Raw genomic sequence first — 24,225 nt, 5'->3', positions numbered from 1 at the left:
TGTTAGCGGGTTGTAGAATATATCCGAAACAGAAGATGCTAAAGTAGTAAGCGTCAAAATGTTGCCGAAAACCTTTTTTGCCCGTGAGACCGCGAATGAGACATGAAAAGAGAATTTCCAGTGTCTCCCTTCCAGATGTCTCCGTGTGTAAATCGGCACTTAGCGTAAATCTTGGCTTCACCACGATACTGTTTTACTCACCACTCCGCCACCACTACTACATCCGCCATCACATTTCCTTTTCCTTTATTACTTGTCCAATAGGTTCCGGTTTGAAACATTTGTGAAAAAGTGAAAAATATCTCTTCGTTTTGAAGTATTAAAATATATTTGTCTTTTGATCATAAATAGATACCAATTAATATTAATATAACTAACACAGCCACCGCAATGCCGATAAGCCAAAATTTCTTCTACAAGTAATCCAAAGGAGATGGAAATCAAGTGTAAGTAAAACAAATACAAAATTTTATATTCTCCACTAACCTTTAAAGCCTTCTGTTTCAGCGACTCAGCCTTCTGAAGTTTATGCTGACCTTTGTCCACAAAGTGTGTCGCTTGTTGGGCAACGAATTCAACGCGATTTATCGTTTCACTCTGAAAATATGAGTGAATGCAAAAAAAAAAAGGTAATGGAAGTGATCAAAGGCAAAGTTTGTTTACTGTGATCTGCTTACTTGTTCCAAGACGAGTGTTTGAATACGCAGGAATAACGCATGCACATCCTCAATGGACTTTTCCAGCTTCTTAAGCTCATTGAAACGATCCATTAAATCGCGAAGAGTGCGCCGTTCATTTTCGGTTTCTTCCAGAATCTGCGTGGGGTGTGAAGTGTTTATGGTACGGTATTGTGATGGATTGCAAATCAGTCGGTACTTACATTGTCAACGAAGAGATTTGTCGTTTTATTTGCTATCAGTTCTTCGATCTCCTCTTCGGTGGAATTACAGTTCACTAGAAGAAGCAAATATACAATAGCATTCAATAGATTTCCCTTATTCACATACATATTTCTCTTGCAGATGGTCAACTCAAAGTACTCACTGATTTTTGAATGCATTTCCAGATTTTTTTTTAACTTGCGCTCATACAATTGGAGGAACTCTTCATTTCTCGTCCAGATTTGTATATAACTCTGATAGAGACCATAAAATAGTGTTCGTTTCATGCGTGCTTCTAATGTGAAATCATTCTCCGGTGGCATGTTCGCTTTGAATTCTTTGAATTTGTTCATTAGCTGATTACCCATTTTAAGATTTTGAGTGCGCAGTTCGTCCATTTCTTTTTCTGTACAGTGGAAATTGAAAATATTATTTGGTAAAAGTTGCCAAGAATATTTTTATGTTTTCTTTGTTTAAACAATATTCTATTATTTTTTTGCGTACCATTAAAATTACGTATATTTATTGTTTGGACCATACGATTCATTATCTCTAAATTCGCGGAAATTTGAGCCAATTGTACTCGGATCTCCGAATACTGAAAATACAAAAGAAAATTTGTATTAAAAAATAGTTACGGCTATTGACATCATTTTGGACATATTCTATTTTTATCAATAATGCATTTAGTGATTGTTATAGGGACTTAATAAAGTGCGTTTTAAAAATATTCATAAATTTTTATATCAGTCTAATTCAGCTTTTTATATTGTGTATACGCACGTGATACGCACGCATACGCCTTGAATATAATATTTTAATACTTTTAACAGCATTTTATAAAAGGTTTTTGCAGTAAATCCCATTTCTTAATCTCATAATTAAATTATTTCCTTACCCTATGAGTGCTACATTTTTCATTTCATTTTAATTTAATTTCTTAACAAAGTAAAGGTAGCTTAATGATTTTATTGTCTTTATTTAGTTTAATAACGTTAATATTAGGTGAACAAAATGAAGTAGGTGCAAGTACCGAAATACAAATGGCATTGGAGAATGATTTAAAAAATGAAATAACGAACTCTTCAAAGTTGATAGTACTTACCTTTTGTTTTAACTTTTAAGAAAAGACTTATGACAGAACGAGGAAATAAGATGATTTGCATCTTCTTTAAAAAGGTTTCTCTATACGCATATTTGTGGAAGAATGCAAATTAAAGCAAGTAAAAGAAGAAGATACAATTGGAGGCATATGCTACAGCGGGCGAAGACCCGACAAGGGTTGTCTAGCCAACACTGATGATGATGAAAAGAAGAAAGTTTTATATTGGGTCCGGACCGAATTGTATATACCCGCACTCATTTTATTAAAATTTTGTTTCGTAAAATTATCTGAACTTTTTCTTGAGTTATAACAGCTTGAGTTTGTACCATCGCCTAATATAAAGGGTTTTTCAATAAGGGCGGGTAGATGTTGAAATGGAATAAAATGGCGTTTGCTGTGTGGCACGTAGCGCCATCTTGCTGGAAACACATGTCGTCTAGGTCCATATGGTTCAATATGGGCCATAAGAAATTGGAAGGGCCATCACGTCTACCGAAAAATGGGCGCAATGCGCTGTTGAACGCGCTGTTCAATCGTGTAACTTGCCACGATGATTTGGCATAAACAACTGAATAATAAACAAAAGATTTGGCAGATGTCACCAAAACAAAATGGCTGCCACAGGGCGCCAAAATCGACCCGGGCCAATTGAAAAACCCTTTATAAAAAGTGGACTTGATTTTATCCAATGAAACGGGGAGCAATACGTGTACGAAGTTCAGACGAGTTTTTAAAATTTTTTCAAAGTGCTTTTGAACCCTATGATCAAACATCTAATAAGGTTTTCTCAAACACTTTTAATTTTTTCGATAATTTTCAACCCCATGAAAGATAATTCTATATCAAACATATTTCATTTAGTTAAATTTTTGAATCAGGGGGCAACCTTCCTCGAAAATAATTTCGACAGCAAGCTCTAAGTTTGATACCCGTATTGTAATATTTCATTTGTTTGATAAATTTAATTACTTTTTTCTAATAGGTAAGGAGGGATTACAAATATTCTCGACAGTACCTTTCTCGAACCCATTATATTTCGCAGCCATACTGTAACATTAAATTTATGTTGTCAATTTAAGTAAACATAATTTTCCAAACAGGCAACTCGTATTTATTTAAACCATCCGGGTGTTATAGCAAAAAATTAGAAAAATATTCAAATCGGCCAAGTAATTTTTTAATTACACACATTCGTGTCATGATGGCATTTTTGGTCCAGCACGTAATAAATGTGCACTCTTGTTATGAAGGAGTGATGAATAGTTGCAAATTTGATTTTTATTCCTAATTTGTGCTTATGGATTAAATTTTCACTAATTTTAGTTTTTTTTTGTAATAGAATTGAATTGTTTTTATTTTATAAATGCTTTTGTAATACGGATTTTATTATTACTTCTTTTGCACGGTTTTGCGGGGAACTATTTAGAGTTTTTTCATTTTACACCATTTTTTTAAGTTGTGGAATATAGCTCCAAATTTATCCCATGTCGCATGTATTTTTATAAACATTTTTTTTTGCGCGCTTTTTTAAGAAACGAATCTACTGTGTAAAAACAGAGTTGGGTGTATATACATGGATTTAGATTTATATTTTTTTTATAATCTTATTTGAGAAAGAGTAGGTAGGTAGGTTGGATGGCAAGAGTACCCAGGTACACTACAAGTAGCACTTACGCCATTTTGATACCATAATGTGGACCACTAGCTGCGAAAAAATTTAGGGAAGAGAAAACCGTCTACAGCCATCCAGTGCTGTTGATGTAGTGGAGGAGAGAAAAGGGATATAGGCTGGAGAATTTCTTCAATCTGTCCCCAAAGGGCATGCTAAGGAATCTCAAGCGCCTAGCCGCCAGAGCCGGACATTTGCAGAGAAAGTCTTCAACAGTCTCTTCCTCTGCAGGATCCAGTGAACACGACATGTGAACAGTGACCAGTGAACACCGCAATGAGTTTGGAGAAAGAGTTGAGTTGAGAAGATTTTTGTTTATTATAAATTTGCTGCCTATTTTGAGGGATCTACCGCTGTATACACAAATAAAATTGAATTTTATCAAAGATTCGTATCACCCATTGCTAAATGAAGTTAAACAGCGTAGGTATGTATCTAATTTAGATAATATTATAAATACTTATGACGAATTTTACAATTTGTATAACCAAGAATTATGTATAAAGAAAAACTAAAACTCTTATGAGAAAATCATCAATATATTGTATTTATAGTCCAATTAAGGGGGGGGGGGGGGGGGGGGGGTAAGGGATAAAAATCGATTTTTTTTTTTTGCATGTTATTGTAGTAAAACATTTCAAAAATACCGTGCTAAATTTTAAGTCAATCCGAGCAAAACTTTTTAAGTTATAGAGCATAAAGCCGAGCCGCCTCAAACATCTGCCGAGACGCAGCAGTTGCGCGCGTAGTCCGTTACAAACTTTAAACGCGGTTTTCTCGAACCTTTTTTTTTAAAGTGCGTAGTCATTGGCATTGGAAAACTACTCAACCGATCCTTTTGAAATTTTGCACACATATTTTACATATAAAAAATTCGCCATTTTTTTTTATATTAAGGTGGTTTTACACCTACAAAATGGCGGCATTTTTTCGTCGAAAATCACTTTTTACTTCAAACGACTACCAAATGGCTGAAAATGAAAATAAATCGCCAAAATAAACGTTGGGGGGAAGTTTAACTCATACTTTAACTAAATTATTCGATTTTTTTGATTTCAGATGATTCTACGCTGAGATATGCTGACTACTGCAAAATGTATTTTTGAAAAGACGTCTACGTAAATGTGCTCTCATTCCCTCATTTTGCAATATTTTTACATGAAAATTTTATCAATTATTCTTGAAATGTTACTTTATAATATGCAACAACTTTTAATAAACTGACTTGAACCGTTTCGCTACAATAAATTCATGAAAAAAGTGTTTTTTTTTAGCGTTTATCCCTTACCCCCCCCTTAATAGTACACGACAATTTTTCCAATTTTTTCAGCTTTCATATTTTATCTATTTAATGTATTGGGCCGAGAGTTCTCTTTTGGAAAGCGAAATAATGACAAAATGTAATTATGATACAAGCATAGGTATATATAAATGTAATCCAATTTTAATTGCTCAACAAATTCAAAATAGAGTGAATTTTAATCGATTCAAATACAATTCAAACGCTGGCACAAACACAACTCAATTACGTAAATATGTATGCAATTAAATACGTACATACATATGTAAGTATTCGCCTAGTTTATTTATTTTATTTTATTTGTATGCAAAGTACTTTTTAAGCATTTTCCTACTTACTACAAATAAACTGATTGTTTCCACCCCGTCCAACTTTTAAGTACTTAGAACATTTGGTTTTGTGGGCAATGATAATTGGCGAGCGGTGTCATCTACATGCATACATACATAAGTACATATGTAAGCTATATGCATGCATATGTATGCTGATATGATAAATCGAAAGAAACGTTTGTTGTCTTGAGTATTTGTACTTGATATTAAACGAATTTCAAATGCAAAAAATCTCACTAAAAGCAAAGTTTTATTGAAAAAATTGCAAATTATTTGCTATAGCATTGACGCAAATACATTTAAATTAACCGCCAATTAATAACGAATGCTTACAAAAAACGTGCGTGGCATCCAGAGAAATGCACATTTTCTCCTCCGCATTCTCAATACTCACATACATAAGCATATCCTATATATGTACATACATACATATTTGCTATATTGTTAATCATTTCAATTGTGTTTGACGAGCGTAAAAGGGGAACATGAGCAATGGGGCATTTCGATGCTATGCACTTTTTACAAGTTTTATGAATTGCTGATGCTCTACTTGTAGAATAGTTGTAATAAGAAACTGAATGATTCCGCGGAAGAAGCATACAATGTAGTTCTCATCTGTAAATTTACAAAGGGATACTCTAAACATATCGATATGAACTTAACAAGAATGATAGAATTCAAGATTACGCGGTTTGAAGATGAAAAAGAGCGCAAATTTGCCGTGGCGCAATTGTAGGTGACATAAAGGGTGTTTTTTTTAGAGGTTAGGTTTCCAAGTTGGCACTACTTTTTCGTAGATGGTCTTTTTGACAGCTGTCACTTGATTTATGCTCAGTTTGGTTTGCCATTTCATAATGAATAGACTTACACCTGAACAACGTTTGCAAATCGTGCAAATTTATTACGAAAATAATGGTTCGGTTCGCGCGACGCATCGAAGAAAATTTTGTTCAGCGATGAAGCTCACTTTTGGTTGAATGGGTATGTCAATAAGCAAAATTGTCGCATTTGGAGTGAACATAATCCACAAGCCATTGCTGAGACGCCGTTACATCCTCAAAAAGTCACTGTTTGGTATGCTCTATGGGCAGAGGGAATCATATTTCTTTAAAAATGAAGCCGGCCATAATGTTACAGTCAATGGAGAGCGCTATAGAGCCATGATTAATGACTTTTTCGTGCATGAATTGGACGATGTTGATGTGGACGACCTTTGGTTCCAACAAGACGGCGCTACATGCCATACAGCCAACGCAACAATCGATTTATTGAAGGAAACTTTTGGTGAGCGCATTATCTCGCGCCGTGGACCTGTGGCGTGGCCTCCAAGATCGTGCGATATAACACCGCTGGACTATTTCTTGTGGGGCTATGTGAAGTCGCTTGTCTACGCAGGTAAGCCCGAGACGATTGACGTCTTGGAAGAGAATATTCGGCGCGTTATTGCTGACATACGGCCCCAATTGCTGCAAAAAGTGGTCGAAAATTGGGCCTCTCGGCTGGAATTTATTCGAGCCAGCTGCGGCGGCCACTTGCCCGAAATCATTTTTAAAACATAATGGCAAACCCTTATCTTTATAATAAAGCTAAATTCTTGGCCATAACATTAAATTATATACGTTTTATTTCATCTTGAAAACCTAACCTCTAAAAAAACACCCTTTATTTGCGAGAATTTAGAAGAGAGTATCAAAATAACGAAGATTTGCAAACAAAAATTAGAAGATAAGTTAGGTTAATGTAAACAAAAAAGAAAACAGAAAAGAAAATAGAAAGAAAAAAGTGGTCTATAAATAAGTAGAAATGATAAAAAACATCTAGAATTACGTCGGCTCAACAGCTGATTCTCTCACTGAAATCCGAGTAGCGGTCCACGAGATTAGCAACCTTTTGTATTCTCTTAACTGTGTGCATAAATCGCGCGAATATTAGGTTACTTCCATCTCTTTTGATGTATTTTGAATATAAATGACATTGAATGAGAGCGGATTTCCATTTTAATAAAAAAAGCTTCAAATTCCGATGTTGGCATTGGTTAGTGCACATAAAATAACTGGATTTATGCAATAATAGGGTGTTTTTTTAGCTGCATGAGAATTATAGATTTCGATAACTATAGTTTGACAGCTGAGAATGACAAGCTGAGTTGACATTTCTGTTTATCATGAATCGTTTAACGCCAGAACAACGCATTCAAATTGTAGAAATTTACTTTGAAAAAAATTAAACTGTTTACGAAGCTCATAGAGCACTGTCGGCATCATCGGCCCTTTTTTTCGAAATAACAGAATTTTCCTTTCCAAAAATGAATCATCTAAATACTAACGACATTTGGTTCCAACTAGATGACACAACATGCTATACAGCGCGCTTATCAATTAATTTATTATAATATTCAAGCCATCATTGCCGCGATACGGCCAGATTTATTGGAAAAAGTAGTCAACAATTAGCCGCGGCGGACATGTGTCGGATATCATATTCAAAGAATAAATGCCATGAAATTATTAAAAAAAAAAATCATTCCAACAATATTTCTGTTTTGTATCATCATTTTAAGTTCTTAAGCTCTTAAATAGAAATATAGCGCTTTCAATATTCACATTATAGTATAAATCCAGCATAAAAAACTTTCGAAATTCCAACAAATAATAACAGTTATACATACATACCTACATACATCCACCTATACAATTAATTGGCGCTTATACCCATTACTGGCCGAGCTTCTCCTCCAATTTATGGTGTGTATCTTGATATTGTCTACCAATGGAGGGACCTACTATTTTATGCCGCCTTCGAATGGCAGATGGATGAGGAGTTTTTCCATGAAAGAAATTCATGTGGAGGTTTGCCGTTGTCTGCCGTGGGACTATTAGAAAAAACTTCTATCATTTGGTGTTTCATGTCATTCATTTAGTCACCCCCCAGTCCATTCGGCTACGGTAGCCGCCTATCTATAAATAAGCGAAAAGAAAATATACCTTCAACCGTGTTAACGGTAGGAATGGGGGGGTTGTGTTCCTCAGTAGAAGAGCGTACATTTAACAATCGCTAATGTCTCTGTTTTAGTATTGATAATAGAGCTTGAAATAGTGCCTTTTTCGCAGTAATACTTGTAAAGTCCAGTAGCGCAATTTTGAGATGGAATCAAGTCTGATTTTTTTTAGTTATAAAAAGAGTGATAAAATTAACGTCCACATATTTCATGATAGCTACTTCTTTGAGAACTCAGTTGATATCGAAGCGAAAATGCTTAAACGATTTATTACATTTAATTGCTCTCAGGAGTGTTATGACAATTATAACACGCTGATAAAACGTTGCTATCGGCACTTCTTCTGAGCGAGGATGGCCTGCATAGACCGGAACTGTGATACAGATAACAGACATTATTAACTAGTAGCCAATATCGAAACTAATGGTTGTAGTCTGAATCCATGTGAAAATATCACAGAACCTTTTTGTAAAAAGAATTGCTATTATAAATAATTATTACAATATTTTGTATGAAAAGTCAATGCGCTAGAGGAGGTCTTTGTTTAAAATATATTAATAAAAAGCATAAATAAAATACATATATAATTTGTCGTTCTCCTAGCGTTTTCTTGAAAAAATTTCGATAAGCCACAAACAAATTGCTGAGTTAAATTTTACATAGTCTATATGATTTCGAGTTCGAAAAAAAATATTTTTAAAAATCCTAAAAAATTCCGACTTATTCTGTCATAAAAATCGCATTTATATAGAACGGTTGCTTTGTTTTAAACGATTGCAAATTAAAAAAAATATTTATAATTCTTGGTTAACTCGGTTAACAGCTAGAATTTTTTTAGTGTGTTTACTGACCAAAACCAAACAATCGTAATCATGCCACTGTTTTACAGTTTTGATCTTCTGCGATTTTCTACTCCTTCCAAGACTGAAAAAAATTTATGAAAAGATGCAGATGTCCCACTATTCAGGAGATACAAGTCTTACTGCTCAAGGTCACACAAATAACGCATATCAGAATACCTTAGAGGATTGAAAAAAACATTGACTCAAGTATATTCTATCTGAGTTACTCACTATATACGTATCTGATTAAATTGAAGTGGGTAAAATAGATATTGATGAATAAATAAATATTTTACGTGAAAAGTTCGTTCTTTTGAGACTAGACATACAAAATCAAGAAGAATAGTACTCGTGGCAAGAAAATGATTTGCTTCATTTATGCAAAGATAAAAGTTAAAAGGAAACATTGGAAAATAAAATAAATTTTATATAATATGTTGGATATTGTTGGTGCTCTGTGGTTCCCTGTGGGTGTGAGACATGTATCTTGTATATAAAATATAAAAAAAGAGTTAAAAAATTTAGGAGATTCAAACGCATTTATCCACGCTAATGCAAAAATATTTGAGCTCAACGGTAGTAATGGGTGATCAATTAAGAGGAGTTTTTTTCATTTGCGTTTTTTTTACAGATCGCGCGCGAGTTGTGGCAAACTGTCATCGTGGATTTGTTGAACAGCGTTTGGCATTTCATCATGGAAAGACTCACACCGCAACAACGTCTACAAATTGTTCAACTGTATTATGAAAATCAGTGTTCTGTGACAAATGTTTTTCGTGCGCTTAGACCGCATTATGGTCAACATAATCGGCCTGCCTTAAACACCATTCGACATACCATCAACAAATTTGAATCCGAATATTCATTGGTGGATAATTCTCGACCGAATAGACCACGTCCAGCAAGAAGCATTGAGAATATAGCGGCAGTAGCAGAGAGTGTACGTGAAAACCGCGATGAATCGATTCGGCACCGTTCTCAGCAACTTGGACTGTCGTATGGAACAACTTGGTCAATTTTAGGAAGGATCTTCATTTAGAAGCATACAAAATACAGCTCGTACAAGAACTAAAGCCAAATGACCTTCCTGCACGTCACCGTTTTGCTGATTGGGCTCTTGAAAAGATTGAAGAAGATCCGCTGTTTTCGAGCAAAATTTTGTTCAGCGATGAGGCGCATTTTTGGCTCAATGGTTACGTCAATAAGCAAAATTGCCGTATTTGGGATGAAGAGCAACCAGAACAGGTTCAAGAGCTACCTTTACACCCAGAGAAAACAACGGTCTGGTGTGGTTTATGGGCTGGTGGAATCATCGGTCCATATTTTTTCAAAAATGATGATGGCCGCAACGTAACTGTGAATGGTGCTCGCTACCGTACCATGATATCGGACTTTTTGCTACCTGAAATTGAATCTAATGATCTCTACGACATTTGGTTTCAACAAGACGGAGCCACTTGCCATACAGCTCGTGAAACAATGACTTTATTGAGAAGTCATTTCGGAGAGCAGCTGATTTCACGTTTAGGACCTGTGAGTTGGCCACCAAGATCTTGTGATATCACACCTTTGGACTTTTTTCTTTGAAGATTCGTGAAGTCCAAGGTCTATGCTGATAAACCAGCTACGATTGAAGCTCTGGAAGCCAACATTACGCGTGTTATTCACGACATACCAGTCGAAATGCTCGAACGAGTGATTGAAAATTGGACCTTCAGAATGGACCACCTTAAGCGTAGTTGCGGCCAACATTTGAATGAAGTCATATTCAAAAAGTAAATGTCAAAGAATGTCCTTTCAAATGATAAATAAAGGTTTTGAACATAATTTACATTTTTGTTTTTTTTTAACTATTGAAAAAAGCACCTCATGATTGATCACCCGTTACATTATTTTACCATGATTCTAAACCTAACGCTACTAAACTCAGACTACTATCATACACTGTCCCAGTAGAGAAAATTAAAGTCGCTTGCATGTTACTACAAGTATTTTTGTTCTTTATGATAACTTTAGGAAGGTAGTTTCCGTAAAGCTACTCCACGAATGACAATTCAAATTTTATAAACTCACGTTGCTTAAATGTTGATATTGGGACAGTCAACAACTTGCTGCTGGCGAAGTGCTTGCACTTTTTTGTAATTGCTGAACGATAGTCGTGTGAATTATTTTTAATAAAAAACCTTTTTGCAAGCGCTTTTGGATTAATTCATCTCTTACATTTACTCTTTCATATATTTCCTAAAGAAAGAGCACGTTTGTCTTAAGAGTTCCACTGGTCAGGGTATTATTCTTACAATAAAAAAGAGCTGTTAAAAGTTTATCTCAACTATCTGCCAAACTATATTAGATATCATATCAAATCTGCTACTGGGTAAAGCTATTCTCACTTACGAACATACGAGTAGGTATATACATATGTACAACAGCACACTCGTCACCGTAAAATATGACTCCAAGTAGAGCACAATTTATTTATAATGCTCTCAAGGCTGCTAAGCGGCAGTTGATAAGCGCCTATTTCGTATATGGGTGCCACTCACTCTCAGGTGTGATGCGAACGTTCACACTTTCGTTGGGACATGTGATGAAACGGCCTATTATGGCTACATGCTTGTAAGAGTACTTGCACATCCGCTAAGTGTAACCACAAATATACAAACTTTTTTAAGAACATTATTGTAAACTGAGTTTTAAATATAGAATTAACAAAAAAAAAAAAAACATGACTGCTGTTTCCAACGACCCAAAGATACAGCATCGAAACACGAAAATGCATTCGATATGCAATTCGAAATGGAAGTAATTTATTTAAAAGAAATTGTTTGAAAATGCGTAAATTATAGATTCTGCGATGCTGTGCTGGCGACTAATGAACCCAAAAGCGTATATATATGTATGTATATGTGACTTCGTTTGTAGAAAAAATATTTGCTTGCACGTACGGCGGCACAAATGTGAAATACGAGTATGTATGTATGTATGTATGTTTGTATATTTGCATATTTGCATCTAGCAAAGTGAGTATATATTTAATAGCGTCTATCAGTAAGTAAACCCCGGTCTTATTGCTTTTCTTTAAGTAGGTGATTTTGTTAGAGCAGTCAGGCCACAGCGGCCTCTTAAGCTCACACACTTAAGTACTTAAATATTCTTGCCGATTCAAATTTTGTAGTACTTTATTTAATCATATTTTATTTTTGCTGAATTTTATTTACCGGGTTGAGTATCGCGTCCATGGGTGCGCTCATCTCTGCTATTTTGAGGTCGACGTTGCTGGAGCGCTGGAACAATGCCGAACCATTGGATGTGGAAATGGTGGAGAGCACGCTGCCTGAGCGCTGTGGGGCGAAATAGAAAACAAATTAACTTTATAGTCAAAAAATAAATACAGAAATATGTTAAAAACTTTAAACGTTACTATTGATTTATTTTTTAAGCAATTCAATCTCATACAATACAACTTTTGGCCTCGCCCACAATAATTCACAATAACTCACACTAACTATTTGTTTTCTTTTCTGCTTCTGCCAGTGGCTCGTGATCAGCTGATGGTTTGGCACTATTAGCTTTGGAGCTATGGCTTAACGGTAAATGCAGGTCAGCAGATCACTGTTACCGATTTGTTTCAGCGAATCTTCGAACGTAAAAAAAATATGCCCGCCTCTTCAATGGTGCTGCCAAATCTGCGCGATTTGCACTTGCCACTGCCGTCATACACTGCTGTTAGCCATAATTTTTACCGCTTGCGAGCGCTTAGTGCTTGACTGATTGTCGCCGTGCTCTCCGGCTATTCTGACTCGTTTTGCTGTTTCTTATTTTACTTTTGCACGCGCTTCCACCCTTCCTGTTGCAAATCACGCTCAGAAGCACACAAACACATACAAGCGAGTAATTAAATGAGTACATTCATACACATATACATATACACATTTAAGTTTAAAACCCCCCCCACACACACACACATATGCAGACTGTTCGTTATCTATGTACCCTCTCTCATATCTCATAGCTCACCACAATCTTTCCGATTAGGGAGCATGTGTAACTTACCTGTAGCAGCTCAGGCAGTCTGTCTTTAACCATTGTTGTTGTTATACACGCAGTGCCAGTTGTTAATTAAATGCTATTGCTGCTGCTGCTATTGTTGTTGTTATATGCCGTTGTTATTATCACTGATAGTGTTTTACTGCTAATTCTTTGTTGCTTTAAAACTAATGTTTACCTTCGTTGTTGACACTGGCTTTAACGCTACGCCGAAATTCATTCGTTTTCATTAGGCAAAACTCCTCATTTGAATTTGAATTTTTAGTGTTTCGCTCTACTTTTTGTACGATTCCACTTTTACATCGCTATTCTTTGCTCTATTCCAATACTGCTTCTTCACTTGTCTTTTTTAATTTTATTTTGATTATCTAAGTTTTTTGTTAGTGGCCTTATCTTTATGACAAAAAATACTTTTAATTAGCTTTGTTTGTATTATTGTATTTTGGAATCTTTTCTAAGCTAATTATAATCCAAATTTTTATTGTGTATACGTATGAGAATGAGATATCCGGGTGGGTGTTGGAATGCATGTCATACTGCATTAGTTTACTTTTATTTAATCTTTGAGAGCAATACCCCACGAACATTCCAAACAGCACATTTTTTATACTACAACTAGGGGTTTGAGGTATTATTGCGGTCGCCGTAGCCGAATGGGTTGGTTTATTATTTTAGTAATATTTTATTTCATTAAATAAAAATATGTTGAAATTCATTTTACTTTTTACACTCAAATGAAAATTTAATTATAACAAAAAAATACCATTGGTCAAAATAATAGGTGTGAAATATTATATGACAAAAAACAAAACAAAAAGACAGTTCAACTTAAATTTAACCGCTAGTAACTATTTCAAAAACCAGTATATCCTCCATGGTTCTGTATAAGTTTGCCTATTCTATTGGGCATGGATTTTGTTAATTTTTGGCAGGTTTCTAAAGGGGTAGCATCCTATATTTCCTTGGTTTTCTGCCACAATTGCTCCTTGTTTTGGAATGCAAAGTCTGCCAGTCTCCTCTTCAAATCACTCCACAAGTTTTCAATAGGATTGAGATCAGGGGATTGACTTGGCCATTCCATACAACTTATGTTTGCATTTCTTAGCCATTCCGACACCAACCTCGAGGTATGTTCGGGGTCATTATCTTGCTGATAACACCATCTCAAAGGCATTTTTTCTTCTGCATATGGAAGCATAACATTTTGCAAAATATCCCTATACTCAACCGCGGTCATTGTGTATTTTATCCAAAATAGAGGACCAACACCCTGCCAAGAGAAACATCCCCACACCATAATGTTTCCACCTCCATGCTTAATGGTCTCTTTGGTATACTGAGACGTAAATTCTTTGCCTTTCAGGCGGCGTACACTTCTTTTGGAATCATTACCGTATAAATTCATCTTTACTTCGTCACTAAATAAAATATTTCGCCACTTTTTTTCTCCAGTAGGACCACACCAATCCCTGTTCATTAGCAAATGGTTTTCTTCTGTGTAGAAGTGGAACTCTTCCGCGAGCTTATATTCAATCCCATTTCTGCTGCGATTTGTCGCGAAGACACAAAAGGATCCTTTTTGGTCATAAGAACTATACGGCGATCCTCTGCCGGGCCCGTCAATCTTGGCCGTCCACGATTTTCTTTCTCACACTTTTTTTTTAAAGAGTTCGTAACAAAGTTTTCCGACCGTCCCAATGTATTGGCAATGTAGCGATACGTTTTCCCTTCCGCACGAAGTTTCTTCACCAATTGACGCTCTACTTCGGTGCAGTGGCTATTACGACCCATTCTAAATAATTATTGAACCAGTCAAAATAATACAAATTGAACAATGCAGCAAAACATACTTGATAACACTTCAAATAACAAGGTATTTTCGAAAAAATGCTGATACACCTATTTTTATGGCCAAGCGAATTCAATCAAACAATCATTACTTTCCAATAACACGCAAAATTACCAATTGAGTCGCAGAAATGTTTTTTACTTACGTTCTAGTTTCCCATTTTTTCATTAAAATGTAGCGGTATCAAAAATAAATAACAGTTATTACACTATTGGGCGTAAAATCAGTACAGATTCAGCACACACCTATTATTTTGTCCACAAGTGTATATATAATGCATACTGTTTAGGTCTTCCCTCATAACGAGGTGTACTATCCTAATGAGCAAGACTATGTTGTTAAGCACACGTTTTCAAGCGGCAGCCGTTGCCGAATATTTTATTTTCGGAAGTGCACGGGTTTGAAACCACGGGCATGAAAAACCAAATGATAGAAGAAGTTATTTCTTAGATTTGATTAGATTACTTTGAGGTATGCACTACGACCTCAGGACCTTTTGTGGCCCCCACTCATCATGTTCCTCATCAAGTCCTAGTTTCCTTATTAAACTAAAGATAGAGCTGGGTTTGATTGTTTCTTCTTACTCCTATATATATATATATATCTTTAGTTTAATAAGGAAACTAGGACTTGATAAGTAATGTATATATATATATATATATATGTGTGTGTCCGGTAACATTTACACCATTGGCCGATACCTTCAACCGGATAATTGACTTTTGTTGACCAAAATGGTTATACGTTCTTGTGCATTTACTTTCTTTAAAGGCCACAGGAAAAAACAGGACTTAAGCTGGTTAATTCCATATTTTTTGTACCTTAATATAACGGTAACTTATTGTAGAACCAAATACACACTTCAATATATAATATTAATAGGCCGATAGTCCTAGCTACTAGTGCCTTTCGTAATGTAATATAGTTATTTATAATTATATTTCTAATAAATAAAAAAATGAATAAAAAATATAATATTAAATATCCCCAAATATAATGTTAAAAAATTCAGTTTTTAACTATTTTTTTCGAAATAAAATTCATGGACCCAATATTTGCAGTGTTCACATTACTTTTTCATAGTTATAGACTTAAGAAAAATATGCAAAAAATCGATGAAACTCCAACAAAATAGCAAAATTTTGTCGCTTACGCATTTTTTGCGGCTCATTCCATTCTTGTTATTAAACTTTTCTCTAAAAGGCTTAAGAATTTTCTTCATGAAAACAAAAATTAATGAACGTCTCATAGCTGCTAACCGTTGAAAGAGGGTCGTCTATCCAGTCATGTATGAAACACGAATTTTGTTTTACTGGAAAGAGTAAATTCTGTTATGTTGAATACAAGTTCAGAGTAGCATTTATAATTTTTCAGTGCATTTTTTGAACTTCGGATGAATTATTTATAGATGATTGGTCTAATTTTTTTCCAACAGCGCACTTCAAAAAATAGTCTTATGGAGTGTAACAGCAACTTTTATATCACTGTTTTAGCTGATTACTTACTTTTTAATACTCGGTCTTAGAATTTTTTAACAAAAGTTCAAATGAGAAGTTAATCATTTTATAAACCATGCATTTCTGACCATTATGAATGTTATATTAGTTTTTAAAGTAGTCATTTAACAGATGTACATTGAAACTCAATGGGGGTTCAAAACCGCATACTCTAAGAACTTCTTTCGGTCAAAATGTTTTGTGCCTTTTTGATTCACCAATGTCGGTTGCATTGTCCCTTGGGCCTACACGAAATGCAATTGGGGGAGCATCGTATGTAAATACTCGACAATCAAGCGAATAATTTTTTTTAATAAGTCAATTTTAATTATATTAATGAGGAGTACTATCTGATTTTTTATTAGTAATCTGCTATTACTCTAAGTTTGTATCCTCTTAATCAAAGCTATTGATATGCATTAAAAATTAAACTTGACTGTCTCTGCATATTCAAGTTTTCGAATGAGGTAATCCAATATTAGCGTCCTAATTACTTTCATTAAAGCTATATTGTAATAAGTCTGGCAGAGCATCTTTAAAATTTTAGTGTATGTACTCCCCTGTACCTGCCGAGAAGCGATCGCTATTAGAAAAAAACTGTTTCCAACATTTGGAGTTTCATGCCCGGAGTTTTGAGCGAATGGGAGTCACGCACTAACTCATCCGGCATCGGCGGCCGCTATCATTGTTATCATTAGGATACGAATAAAATGCCTTCGCATTTGGGCCACCAATAGATTTGCCTTATATTATATGATACAGACTGTGCAATACATAATTTTCACTATCTGTGCACTATCCTTTTCTCTTTAACAATAGTTTTGGTCTTTTATAATTAATTCAATTTAATGTCACAACTTTTGGTTTTACATCGCATTTCATCGTTTCATGATATTTTAATTTATTACAGGAAATGGTCACGGCTCCGTCAAATATATTGAAAAATGCAATTTCAGTGTAATGGTTTTCAATTGAGCTCAAATGAAATTCACGTGCACAATGGAAACCTCATTTTTAAATTGAGAATCATTTGAAGTAATCATTTGATACCTTTTCTCATTTGTTAAAACTGTGCATGATTTTTCCCAGTATTGCACACAAGTCTTAGAGACAGAAAAAAATCTACCAAACGTCCCACATGGTTTGTTTATCAAAAACCAGAAAACATTTATAAATATTTCTGTAATTTGTCTGTTTGACGACTCCAGAGTTATTAATTTATGGTATCTGTTTTTGGGCAAGAAGTGTATCTATTTTGAATTGATGGGATAAGTCCCAAAAGATTTGTATGACTAAATCAACGTAAATAAGCAGAAATTGTGAAGAATAAGAGCTATTAGGAGGATTTAATTATAACTAATTATTGCTACATCCTATATCACTGACATGCGTACACATATGTGTATATACGTATGGAAAAATGTCTCTGCAGTGAAGAACACGTTGCCCAACAAACATTCTAGTTCATGAACTTGTATTTGATGGAAGAAATCATACTAGTTCGAGAGTGACACGAATTATGGCAGTTGCGAAATAATCAATTAGAGTAGTATATAAAACAAACATTCATCCATTAAATAGGAACGCTCAATACGAGGGGTGCCTTTTATACGTCGGGATTTGGCAACCCTGGTATTGCAATCTGGCAACTGACAGCTGTATCGCAAAGTTTGACATTTTTTGGCTTTTACGTACTCAGAACGTTTTGAACTACCAGCGCTATTTGTGTTGTTTACAGTAACTTAAAAGATTCATCTCCTACCAAAAATGGAATTAAATCGTGAACATTTTCGTGCGATTGTTTTTTACAACTTTCGACGTGGACTAACTCAGCAACATTGCATGGATGAACTTAATTCATTTTTTGGCGATGAAGCTCCATCAAGGACCAGTGTTTATCGATAGTATGGTGAATTCAATCGTGGTCGTAGTTCACTCCAAGACGAATTTCGTGAAGGTCGTCCAAAATCAGTTGTTGTTCCGAAAACCATTGATGCTGTGCGCGAACTGATATTGCAAGATCGTCATGTGACCTATCGTGAGATTGAGACAATCTTAGGCATTAGTGGGACCAGCATACATTCAATATTGCATACACATTCGACTGTCAAAAAAATTTGTTCGCGTTGGATCCCACACAATTTGTCAATCGCTCAAAAAAAGGCTCGTGTCGATTGGTCGAAGGAAATGCTCACAAAATACGATCGCGGGGCTTCGAAACACGTCTATGCCATCGTGACAGGTGATAAATCATGGATTTACGCGAATGAGCCCGAAAGTAAACAGCAGTCGACTGTATGGGTGTTTCAAGATGAGCCTAATCCAACAAAAGTTGTTCGCGCACGAAGCACTTCCAAGCAAATGGTCGCCGGTCGCCTGTTTTTTCGGAAAAACTGGTCTTCCAAGAAATTAGGAAAACCAATCGCCAAAGACGGACCACTCTTCACCAGGACAATGCGAGCTCTCACACATCGGCTCAAACAATTGCATTTTTGAGCACCCAAAACATCGAATTAATGGGTCATCCGCCGTATAGTCCTGACTCGGCACAGAATAACTTCTTTTTATTCCCGTACGTAAAAAACAAACTGAGAGGTCAACGTTTTTCGACACCTGAAGAAGCGGTTGCGGCATTCAGAATGCATGTTTTGGAGGTACCTCATTCAGAGTGGCAAAAGTGCTTCGACAATTGGTTCAAACCCATGCAAAAGTGTATAGATCTTCATGGAGAATATTTTGAAAAACAATAAAGTGATTTTCAATGATTAAAATTTGTTTTTGTTCTCTAATCCCGACATATAAAAGGCACCCCTCGTATATGTATATAATTGATGGTCATTTGCGTAGTAAATCCTGAAACTCCAACTTTTCATTACTGGATTTATGTTAATTCAATCAGTGGCCAGTGAAAAATTGCTAGCATTGAAAAATGATAGAAAGCGATCTGTTTCAGCAGCAAAGTAAACTGATAGTAATGTGGTTCAGAGCTAGTAGACTTTACTAAACAGTTAAATGAAAGGTTTACGCTGCTCGAATGTATTGCTGTTTATTTGTGGCGGAGTTCATAGAGTTTGTCGTCGCTGGATTGGCACTTTATGTAGAATAACTGATTGTTATTACTTATGAGCTCGTTTAGGCACGAGGATAAAATATATTTAAACGAGAAGTGTTTTTAATTAAAAGTTCATTATATGTACATAATTGCCATTTAAGCAATTCGCTTCAATGAGAAGTGAGATGTTCAGGAATTGGTGAAGACGTGGAATATACTGATTTGTCTTATTTCAAATGGTTAGGCTAGGCCATGTAAAAGCCCACTTGGTCAAAGAATGAAATTCGTCCATTGTGATGCCCTACAGAAGAACAAAACACTTAGGAAGAGAGGGATTGGATTAGAAGAGTATGACGACGGCAAATTACAAGCCACTCAAGCTACTCATGAAATTCACCAGGTATGTGATATCTAAATCTGGTATATGCGTAGGCGTAGCAAAAAAGGGAGAGCCAAGTTATCTGAATCTTAACCCGGCGAAGGCAGGACAGCTGAGGAGAGGGTACAAAGATTATTCCCCCTCATTTTTAGACAGCTGCTGATCCAAGTCTCGTCGCATAAGCCATGCTCGGTAAGGATATCCACAAAATTCGAAAGCTTCGATAACCTTAGAAGTTTCCCCGAGCTCCCCATGGCCAGAACGATCTCACGACTTTGCACTTTTGTGTATTATCACAGCGCTCCTTGAGTTGCAGCAAAGGGCACCCCAATCCTCTCGTTTCTCGGGGAAATCATCTCGAGGTTCCCATCTAGCTTGCTCATTAGATCAAATGAGCCTATCAGCTTTTTATTTATTGCATAATATTGTAATAAAAAATTAAATGTTTAAACATCATTTTCCCAAATTTTTGAATAATCGCACTTTTTTCTTTCACATCATCTCTTATACCATATTTTGGAAAAATCGTTATTAGTTATTAAGGTAAGGCATTGTTTTGCAGTTTAGAAAAATACCTTAAATGGAAGGTGGGTGTGATTATTCACTCTTTTCGATCTCTTTCAACACTAACCTACCTTATGCTGAGGGTAGTATGTGTATCAAGATTCAATGAGTTATCTCAACTTTTACTCGAGTGCACGGAATTGAGGGAGGACTTAAGCGATTTTCGCGTCATTCCACATTTAGATACACTAAACATGTGGAAAAAGTTATAGCAAATATCACATTGTAACAGAGCACACGAGTATAATGATGAATCAGTACAAATAACGGGTTGAGCTTCACTGTACTTTGAACATTCAAGTTTAAACATTTGCCAAATTCGCTGCCTATTACCTCAGAGCTGCGAATAATACATACTTATTGTATATTGCATTAGGAATTACCAATATTATGAAAATACATACATACATATACGAATACGAACGTAATCGAATGCATGCGAACGTATGTGTGTAGGTATGTTTGTATGAATAACCCCATCGCTGATAAGCACCGTGTGGGATGCATGTGTATTCATATCACTGACAAAGATTTGTTCTTGTAGCATTCGCATTTTCAACTACATACGAACATATGCAAATACACACTATATTATTGTTGTGGTTTCACTATTTACACCTGACATTTTATATTTGTCAGTGAAATGATGTTTTTAGATTCGTCATTTGTTATTAATACTTTAGAGCGTTATTGTGTAATCCACACATGCACACATACGTATAAACATATTGAGTATTCAAAGCTGTGAGTAGAACTAATGAGGCGCTAATTTAATTGAATCATCAATACCAATGAATCAGCTGATTTCACTTCATTTTTCAAATTGATTACTGTTTCCCATTCGGTTAATTTAAATTTTTTATTCAGGTTTAGCACTTTTTTCCTTTTAGTTTCAATTAGATTTCGTTATTTTCATTTTAAAATCACTTTCAAATATTCGTATTAGAACGCGTCCATTATCTAGTTCAACTAATTCGCGCCTGCTATTTGCCCCTATAACGCAGCGGCTTCGCGTGGCACGTTCGCTTGATCACTACCACCATTCACGATTAGCTACTGTCAATCCGCGCTGGCAGCAGACAGCTGGAGCTTACAGATTAACTTGAAGCGATTATTCACTTGTGTTGTTTTTTCTTTCTTACGTGTGAGAACGCCCGTGAGCTTCCATGCTACTTAAAATAGCTAGACGCCTGCTCTATATATTATATTATTAATTGTCGCGTTGTCTACTACGATAAATTGTCGTTGCTCGCCTGCGTACGCGATAAGCGCGCGCCACTATTGCAAATGAAACAGTTAGTTTTACTATAAATCGAAATTAAGGTAGATGTGTATGTGAAGACGGCCGTAAAAAACGCTCTTCATAAATGTACTGAACGCGTCGAACGCAGCGCGGTAATTGCTTACCAGTCTCATAGCGCTGCCGGGTCGGACAAAGCGCAGACGAATGCGCTGCTATGGTTTCGATTGCAAGAGAAGCGACAGCGTCGAAAAATATGAACAGTAGTGGTTATGTGAAAGACTCTGGCTGTGTTTCCTTTGCGTCAGCGGTAGCGGCAGCAGGGCTGTGGCGGTGGCAGCGCGTTGAGCATTGAACGTCAACACATATTTTCCTTTTTCTGGTTATCTATACAACAGCCCCACTAGTTGCGGTGTTTCAGTTGCTGTGATGAGCGCCTTTATTTATACAGCCAATTGGTATGTGAGGCGCTGCTCTTTTCATCATGTTTTTTGTTTTTGCTCTTACTGATATGATATGATAAGCACCAGCCAACGACGAAGACGTTGATTATAGCACAAGCGGCAGCACGATTGCGCGAGCGCGTTCAAACAATCGCCAAACGAATGTATCACTTTTGATCGACTCCCATATACTGAGCTTAATCTCTCTTAGTATATGTACTTGTACATGAGCTCAGACATCTCAACCACCCTCTCCGCACCTTTTAATTCGCTACGCTTATTGTACTTCAATTTAAGCGATTTTAGCGCAATTGCAATCAGAACTTCGACTTGCTGTCCGAAGGTAGTGAGTGCCCATAATAAATAATAACTATTTGATTGGTTGACTGCTCGTATGACTTATTGAATGTACAAGCGTTTAAATTTACACTGTTCTTGCAATCGATATGCTCCCGGCTTCGTTTGCGCGCGGCGTGCTGTTGCAATATGAACTCAATTCTAAAAATTTGTAATGCAAAAATGTTTTCGCTTTTCTATTCCGAATTCGCAAGTTTCTGTAAGTTTTTTTCACTTTCGCATTCATTGCTTCCACATACATATGTATATACATACTTATATGAATATGAGGGCATGTGCGAATAACAACGTTTTAAGTGGTTTCTAAATTTTATTTATATTTCAAGTAGTGCTGCTGAAGTACATTTGGTAGTTTCTTCTAGCATTCTTCTCATGCATTCTTTTTCTAGCTACACGTTTTTCTTAACACAAATATATAATTTTTTTCCGCCGCTCTACTTATGCATTGTATTGCCTGAAAGCAACAAAAAATATATTATATGTTTGTTTGTGCTCCACGGGCGCGTTGGAACCGGTTATCCACTTTAACTGTTCTCCGCCGCTCCGACGTTCGTTGGCGAATTTGTGTTAATTGCACTTTCGCGGTGACTGTCATATTTCGAAGCGGTACGCTCACATACCTATACAAATGCACACTTATCCATGCCTATCCGCTTGCTTGTTAATGAAATCCCCTTTGCATTGCACCATTCCTCACGCTAACCGCACCGCAGCATCTCCGTTTTTCACTACTGCCAGCTGCGATTTGCCTGCTATGCGGCTTCATCCGTCTTGCTTTCTGCTGCTGCTGGCATCAGCTGTTGTGAGCGGTGGGCGGCAGGGGCGGTCCGCGCCGGTTTTGTACGAATTTCTATGGAGTAAAGCTTAAATGATTATTTTCTTGAGGCTTTGTTTCACTGGTTTTTTTTATATTCATATAAATATATTCTTTATTAAGACTTAAGTGTGAGGTCGCTCCATTGGTTGTGCTTTATTTGTGCATTCCCTTGAATATATTTATCTCTACACCGCAGAAAATAACTGTGGGTGCGGCGACGAAAAATATTTTTTTATTAATATTAGTTTACTGATTGAAGCTCGGAGTCAGTTGAGAAATTTTGAAGATGACTCAGTTGAAAATTGTGACGGCATGGATTTTTTGATAGGTTCCATAAGCTTAATATGAAATTAAATGTGTTGAAATTGGAATGCTTAGATTGCATAATATATCGATTTTGATGATGAGGATGAAGCCAGTGATCACTTTACTATTACCAGTCTTTACCAGAAAAACTCTGCCACTAAAGACTAGGTGATGCTCTTGCACGTCAACTTTTGCACACTCAATAACAGACTTTTAAACTCAATAACAGATTAACGGAGAGCGAATCACCCTGTTGCAACTTGTATTTCCTGCAAAAAAATTTAATGACAAAGTTGGGTATTAAATAGTACTTGTATCTTTATGTACCCACTAATACTAATGGCAAATATATCTTTGTTTGTTTTCAACGGCAACTAGCTAATGGCGTGATTGGTTTCTTATTAAAATGCTAACCAATTCTACCACCCGTGGAAATATTCAATGCAATGATTTCAATGGCAATGACGACAACTTTTTCATAAGCAAGCAAAAGATATTAAATAACAGATTTCGAATGGGTCTTGTCATTGAGCGGTGTTTGAATCGCT

The 24,225-nt window shown here is 35.9% G+C and overlaps 1 protein-coding gene across 5 annotated transcripts; it reads right to left on the bottom strand.

Moving 5' to 3' along the window:
- Positions 1-305: 305 nt before the first annotated feature.
- Positions 306-22,640, bottom strand: LOC129238921 (syntaxin-4). Of its 5 annotated transcripts, none has more exons than XM_054874155.1 (9): positions 21,922-22,636; positions 13,181-13,567; positions 12,346-12,468; positions 1,386-1,479; positions 1,045-1,287; positions 881-954; positions 678-815; positions 487-597; positions 306-413 (listed from the first exon to the last, which is right to left on the bottom strand). In XM_054874155.1, exons 2-9 carry the CDS (start codon positions 13,211-13,213, stop codon positions 342-344), a joined length of 888 nt encoding a protein of 295 aa, XP_054730130.1. In that variant the 5' UTR covers positions 13,214-13,567; positions 21,922-22,636; the 3' UTR covers positions 306-341. The 5 variants fall into 5 exon arrangements, with proteins under 5 accessions (XP_054730130.1, XP_054730132.1, XP_054730129.1 ...); XM_054874157.1 differs by lacking the exon at positions 21,922-22,636 and adding an exon at positions 21,657-21,891; XM_054874154.1 differs by lacking the exon at positions 21,922-22,636 and adding an exon at positions 21,098-21,637.
- Between the last annotated feature and the right edge of the window lie 1,585 nt (positions 22,641-24,225).

The sequence above is a fragment of the Anastrepha obliqua genome, chromosome 2 (assembly GCF_027943255.1).
Source record: "Anastrepha obliqua isolate idAnaObli1 chromosome 2, idAnaObli1_1.0, whole genome shotgun sequence".
Lineage (NCBI taxonomy): Eukaryota > Metazoa > Arthropoda > Insecta > Diptera > Tephritidae > Anastrepha > Anastrepha obliqua.
Note: the sequence above shows the minus strand (reverse complement) of the source record. Positions and strands in the feature narration are given on the sequence as shown.